Source organism: Ambystoma mexicanum, chromosome 9, assembly GCF_040938575.1.
Source record: "Ambystoma mexicanum isolate Mex_15411 chromosome 9, UKY_AmexF1_1, whole genome shotgun sequence".
In the NCBI taxonomy this organism is placed as follows: domain Eukaryota; kingdom Metazoa; phylum Chordata; class Amphibia; order Caudata; family Ambystomatidae; genus Ambystoma; species Ambystoma mexicanum.
The window spans coordinates 1,425,977,609-1,425,984,465 of NC_090931.1; the positions used below are offsets into that span (position 1 = coordinate 1,425,977,609).

Genomic DNA, 6,857 nt, shown 5'->3' on the forward strand with positions numbered 1-6,857 from the left:
GTAATATTGGTGTCACAATGAAAGGTCTTTTGCAGAGACCAGAGAAACAAAAACGATGATTAAAGCATTTGATTGGGTTGCGAATAACTCTGTAATAAACAAATTCAAAATTGTATGCTCAAGTATTATCGGAAATGGTTCCCAGAACCTGAACTATATCTTGTAAAATATCCTTCACGGAATTTGCGTAATAGCATTATGAGATTTAGATTCAATGTGATGAATACTAATGAAATAGGCGTTATAAGGAAACTGATTCCAGAGAATAAGAAGGTATGCAGATTTTGCTTGAATGAAGACGTCACATTTGTTATTAGGGTGCTCTATGTTGATGAAAGAAAGACTCGTTTACTTTTTGGATTTTGTACAGGACACTTCTTGTGTTTTAAGAGACCAAATATGGTTTGAAATGCTTCATGGAAATAATATACTGAAAATAAGGGGAATAGCGTTTCTGACAAGTGTCTGTAAAGTTACATAATAAAAGATAAGATAGCCATGAGAGGATAGGATTATATTTATGCATATAAATTTCTGTTTGTCGAAAGTGTAAATCGGTAAAAATGGAAATTAGTTGAATTTTAATTGAATGAGATGTAATTAAGATTGTGAGATTTTTAAGGTAAAAATTAGTATTGATGTTTGTAATGATTTTTATTATGTATGGATATAATGATAATTGTATTTTAATATTATATGTTTTGATACTGAAAGTTTTAAACCAATATACAATAAAGAAAAACATATATATAACTCTTAATACGGGATTCCTCCTAAGCACTGTAATAATTGGTGTCATTGCCAGATTTATTGGAATTCATTTTATCAATTTCAGAAATGAAGCCAGATGAATTTACTCAGTGGGTATCAACACCTATGGCTTCAAGATGCATGTATGTATAGATCATAGGACCATGGATGATATAATTGGTTAATAGTAGACCCAATTCACTCCAATTTTAAACAAAATATCTTGCAGATGAACTTTTCTATCAACTTCTATTTACCAATCGCCAAACAGCCTACTGTAGTTAAAAACCATAGCGACTGCATACAGGAACCGGGTTGATTGCTGCGTCCTTAAGGGGGTATACAGCTGTCACCACTAGGCTACCTCAAACATTCTATCATTGAGGTCATTAAAGAAAATATATACATCTTTTTTTTAATTAGTTTGAATGCCCAATATCACCAGGGTAACCTGTTTCCAATTCTGCGACTTACTAGATTCATACTGAGTTTTGAACTTCAATTCCCAGCCTGCAAAACACTGCTGGCTAAAAATCTAGAACTGAATGAAAGGGACCAATTGTAAAATCTTCAAAGCAAACCTTTAACCTTTTTCCTCGCCTTACTATGTAGAAGCGATACACTGTTGCGTCTTTCTTTCTAGGATCATGAACATGGCCAGATTCTGTGTTTTTTACCCATTAGAGTGGTTAAAAAAAATTTCAACTGGCCACTTCAACAAATAGCACCAAAGAGTGGCAAAGTTCATCTTTCCTGAACATGAAAAAAATAAGTTCTCTGATGTACACTATATTATTATTAAGCAAAATAAAGAGGTGATGGCTGGAAGGTTTAGAATGAATCTAAATCCTCTGGCATTGCTTTGGCAATCCTCCAGACCACTGTTTACCGCCGTGCCAAGCCTTTACAGAAGGGAATAGATCACAGGTGTCGAAATTAAGATTCAAGAAGCATGAGCTGAAAGTAGCTCCTGGGTGTCAAGGATTTCCTTCTGACAAAGAGTTATTCATCTGACCCAGGAGACATTAACGGGTCAAAGGTTTTCTTAGGTTAGTGAATGCATAAAATATTAGTTGAAAAAAAGTTCTGCAGAAGATCAAAAGATTCTCAGACAAAAAGCTTTATAGATTTAGGATGGCACTTATTATTCACTGTGGAATGCCTGAAAATGGTTGAACTTGCTTTTATTTCCAATCTGTGATATGCACCCGAAAAGGCTCTGTCTTGCACTCTGTTACCAACTGTATCTTTTTATTATGATCTTGTGCAATGGAACATATTTATTTCCCTTTTATTTACCATTATGCCAGCCTCCCTATTTGTCTCTCGATTGCTTCCTCACACAGTAATTATTCATGTCTGCTGCTACACCCATGACTATCACTAGAACACTGTTTCTATCGCTATCCCTCACTGAAGCATTTCTTTCTGCTACTACCACCTTGTTCTCTCCTGCTACTGCACCCTACATCTACCCCACCCTACGCCTTCTCTTTTTAGGTGAAGAAATAGGGTAAGGTTTTAAAAGTAAACTCTGGTTGTGCTTTTGGTTAAGACTGAAAAATGGGTTTATGGTGCAGGTGTCGATATACTAGATGCCAAGATGTTTGCTACAGACGCTACATGACTCAAGCTGTAGTGTATCGCATGGTTTATTCAACCATATTTTAAGGACCCCAGGAGGATGAATGGTTGCTATTGCTGCTATGGTTCCAACCTGAGATAAATAGATTTGACATATTTAAGACGGTTTATAGTCATAATCTCGAATACAAATATGTCGAAAGTCATAATGTCGAAAAAATAAAGTCGAAAACAAAAATGCCGAATTTCTTTTTTTTGTTGATTTTTATTTGAAATGGGGGGGTTCCCTTTTTTTTTTTTTAATTTATGTTTTACCCCTTTTTTTACCACCGGAACCCCAAAAAAACATGTAAATTAAAAAAATAATAATAATTTCGACATTTTTGTTTTCGACATTATTGCTTCGACATTATTGTAATTCGACATTTTGTTTTCGAGATTATGACTGGACACCATTTAAGACCTTTGCGTCGGGTGCATTAACCCACTAAGGATATATCAAATGACACCAAAACACTAATTTAGAAAAGGCATCTGGCCCAATGTATTATGTGGTTTCTCTCAGGAGCCATACAATAGCCGTCGTACCAGTTGCACAGGTGTTGCCCTAACATTAAGATCTAGGTCAGACTTCAGATTTCTACTGACATGTATGAAACTTAAAGCATATTTTGGAGAGATTGGTAGGAAACAGGACATTTTTGGCAACGTGTGTTTTACAGCAGCGGGAATGTTTTTCAGAATAGAACACTTTTTTAAACAAAATTACAAAGGTTAGCCGGCTTCATCAGTAACCTCAGTTTAATGTTACAGTGAAAGGTCTCATTAAGGCAATTGTGCAGCTGTAATTGCAGGCATAGTTTGTAACTAGAATTATCTGCACCACACAGCGCATTACAATAAAGTAGAAAAGTCAACATGTAAGTGGAGAGATTTGCAAGCAAAACCTACACCTGCTTTTTTAAATCTACATTCTCTACTTAGAGCTATAGTATGCTCAAACTTTAACAAAGAAAAACAGAGGGGTTTCCTGCAGTAATTGGATGGCCTTGTGTAGCCCTTTATGATCTAATTTTACAGCCTTTAAGTGTTGTAAGAAAATATATGTTATTAGGCCTTCTAAAAGAAAGGCTTTACCGGAAATATCAGTACTGTCAAGCTTTTCTTTAAGTAAAGGAGTGAAATTGACAACTTTCTTTCAAAAGCACAGCTGAAGGGAACAAAATAAATTGTACACACGTTTTAAATGATAGAAAGGCAAGTGTCACTTGTGCACAAGCAGTTTCTATAATTTATTTTCTTGGTGTGTGAATCTTTAAAGGAATGGATTCTGGAGGCACCCTTGCTCTGTTTTATTTAGAAGCAACCTTTGTCTTAGCTCATTGGGTGAGGCTGACAGGGGCGATTTATGCATGTTCCCAGGAGGCTAATTAAGCAGCAGCTGAAACCAGCTCCTGCCTTGGACTTTCAAAGCGATTACCAGGAGCACTTTTATCTTTATCAGGAGCTAAATAGCGCTCAGTGCCCCTGAATTTCGATCCTTGAGACCATATGCAAATCAGGCTTGGTCACACCCCAAAAGGGGCAACCAATCCCAACCGCTAGGTCGCATCCCTTCTGCACAAGACCACAAGCATCCCCAGACTTGTTTTGGCCTTCTTGGGCCTCATCAGCGAGGAGTAGATTGTGTCTCTAGCCCAGCAGGCACGGGACCCAAGTCTGGGCATAGCCTTCCCACTCAGGGTGACAAAGCAAATACAAAGAGGTGATGGCTGGAAGGTTTATAATGAATCTTAACCTCTGGCATTGCTCTGGGCAACCCCCCAGACCATTTTTTTTCCATTGAAAGATGTTTGGGGATGCTTGTGGTCTTGTGCAGAAAGGATGCAACCAAGCAGTTTGGGAAGCAGTTTGGGCTAGACTGTTCGTTTTTGGGGAGGGACCAAGCCAGATTTGCATACCGTCTTTCCGTTTGGCTTGGCAGACGAAGAAACATGGTCTGGGGGGTTGCCCACTGCAATGCCAGAGGTTGAGATTAATTCTAAACCGTCCAGCCATAATCTCTTTTGTTTTACTATATTATTATTGGAAATTGTCTACCACAAAGTCTCCAAACTTGCCGTTTTTGTAAGGCCAATAATAGAGTCTGCAACTTCAGTTTGATGAATGTAGTGCAAATTTTTCTACTCTTGAGAAGCAGTTTACTAGATTTGTAAATAAGAGCGAATATAATAAGACTTATTGATCTAGATTTCTTTTTTGGGACACTGGTATCTTGAATTATTGCTGTCGTGTAATTTTAAGTAACAGTTTTAAAGTGCAAAGATTATATTTTGACTCAATTAGTCTGAATCGATTTCCCTATATTGATTTGTATTTAATTGTTGTGATGTAAAAATCACCAAGAAGAAACGTAATGTTGCAAGGTTCCTTTTTATACCAAATAAATCAAATAATAATAATAAATATTGGCACTTTTGTTACAGGTGAACTGTGGCATAACCAATGAAAATTAGGTATTCAGTTATTTCAGCAACAACAATTTCAGAGAGGGTTTTTTTAACGAACCCATAGCAGCGAAAAAAACACTGAACCTTTTTAAAAATATACATGGGGATGTGGGTGCGATAGGTGGATAAAACAGGTTCCCCCTGTATTTTTTCCGCATTTTTGGTTTCCTTAAAAAATGCCTCTCTGAAAAAAAAAAAAAAAAAAAAAAAAATAAACACATAGAACCGAAAATTAGAAAGGATCATCTACAAAGCTTTGTAAATGCGGAGGGTTAGATTTTACTTTTGTCCTGTGGGGACTTCACAAAAACAATCCCGCCCTCTTCCATTTGCAAAGCCAGATCTATTGGCTTTGCCACTGCTTGTAAACTCCATACCCAAACCCAAGAGAACACTTCAATTAGCATCTCGTTTGGGGATGGTCAGTTTAAAAACCCAACACTCTAAATTAGCCCTCCTTGCCATCACATTTAGTGATGTTTTCACACTCTCCGTTTCGATCAGCGAAAGAAACACAATAAAAAGTAAATCTACATTGTGGCAGACGCTCCAGTGCTAATATTTGTTGTGAAAACAAAACGGGCAGTGGGGGAAGTGAACTGCAAAATGTCTTGATCCAGAAGGCAAGTTTGACCATCTGTTGAGATGATGGGGACATTTCTACAAGACTGTTACCGTTCCAAAAAGGTGTAACCAGGGAAACTTCAATCCGTGCAAATATGTTTTAAAACATTGGAGATCCCTTATAATATTGTCCGGGTCTGCCTTGAACAAAACTTCTCAAGCCTAACCTACACGCCAACTTTCTAGAGGTAGAGCTGTCAGCAGAAAGAGCACTGTATTCAGACACTGGGATTCAGGCTATTGGGAGAAAACAACCCCTTCTAAAACACAGGTGATCACGTATGACATGCTGACTACAGATCATGCCCCCAGCCCATCAGTACCAGGGTCCGGATCGGTGTCGTTCAACTCCAGCACTTCGATGATCTCCTCGTCCCCATGGAAGTCCCCGACCTGCGCTCCAGCCACTGCCCCCTGCGCCTCCTCCATGGGTGGTAGTCTCTGCCGGGGCATACACGCTAGGGTATCCACTGTCGCCTCCGCCCTCAGGGCACCGGATTTCAGGGGGCATGTTACAGCATCAGGCAAAAATCACCAATAGGAGCGTAGCCAGGAGACCGACGGGCCAATGAAAGCCCGCTGGCAACCCTCAGTTCCGCCCACTGTGGAGTTTGGAACGCTTTTTTACCCGGAAGAACAAAGAAGCAGAGTGGTCATGCTGGGAAATGTAGTTTATCTAAGGGGATAAGTCACGTGATCTGGTGTAGTCATAAAACCTGGAGCGAGGTACATTACTTCCTGAAGTTGCCGTTGTTTTATTTGTCCTATTTCTATGTCAATGGCAAAATTCTATTTATATAGAAAGAGGACAGTAAAACCACGAAATACAAATACAAATGATAACCTTGTGGTGACAACTTCTGTGCCAGGACTTCAGATCCCGGGATGCTCCTCTTCAGCCGGGAAGTGAGACGCACATACCTACCCAGCATGGCGGCTGTGAGGGGCTGCTTATCGGCTTTAGGCGCTGTCACCATGCGAGGTCAGTAGACAGTGGCACTGGTGTTTTTATAACGTGCAGGACGGTCAGGTGTCAGTAGACTAACTAACCATTTTTTTAAGCACGCAGTCCTGTTCAGGATAAAGAGCCGTGGAGTGCTTTTAGCAGGAGTCATTGAAGGGCATTATGGGTTCTCCAATGTTTACATGCAAACCCAGCCTGTTTTGGTGGGAAACTAGATGTTTTTTTCCCTTTCTCCCACCTAAAATATTCCCATGCAATTCAACGGGCAAGTCCAATACTCCTGCTTTCCATTTCAAAATCGACCTCCTGGGCGTTCTTACATGTTGCCATGTATGATGATGGTGAACTAGGCAAAGCTATGTTGGAAATGGCCCTCTCAACCTTTTGAGTGGCATAGGACGATGATGGAAGAGACTAATTGTGGC

At 39.2% G+C, this 6,857-nt stretch overlaps 1 protein-coding gene across 1 annotated transcript in view; it reads right to left on the reverse strand.

The window, feature by feature from the left end:
* AAMP (angio associated migratory cell protein) overlaps positions 1–6,208 on the reverse strand; it is a 145,443-nt gene extending 139,235 nt beyond the window's left edge. The window contains exon 1 of the mRNA XM_069616827.1: positions 5,792–6,208. Within this exon, the coding sequence (XP_069472928.1) occupies positions 5,792–5,921 (130 nt within the window). The 5' untranslated portion in view covers positions 5,922–6,208. The remainder of the gene's footprint in view (positions 1–5,791) is intronic.
* Positions 6,209–6,857: the final 649 nt, after the last annotated feature.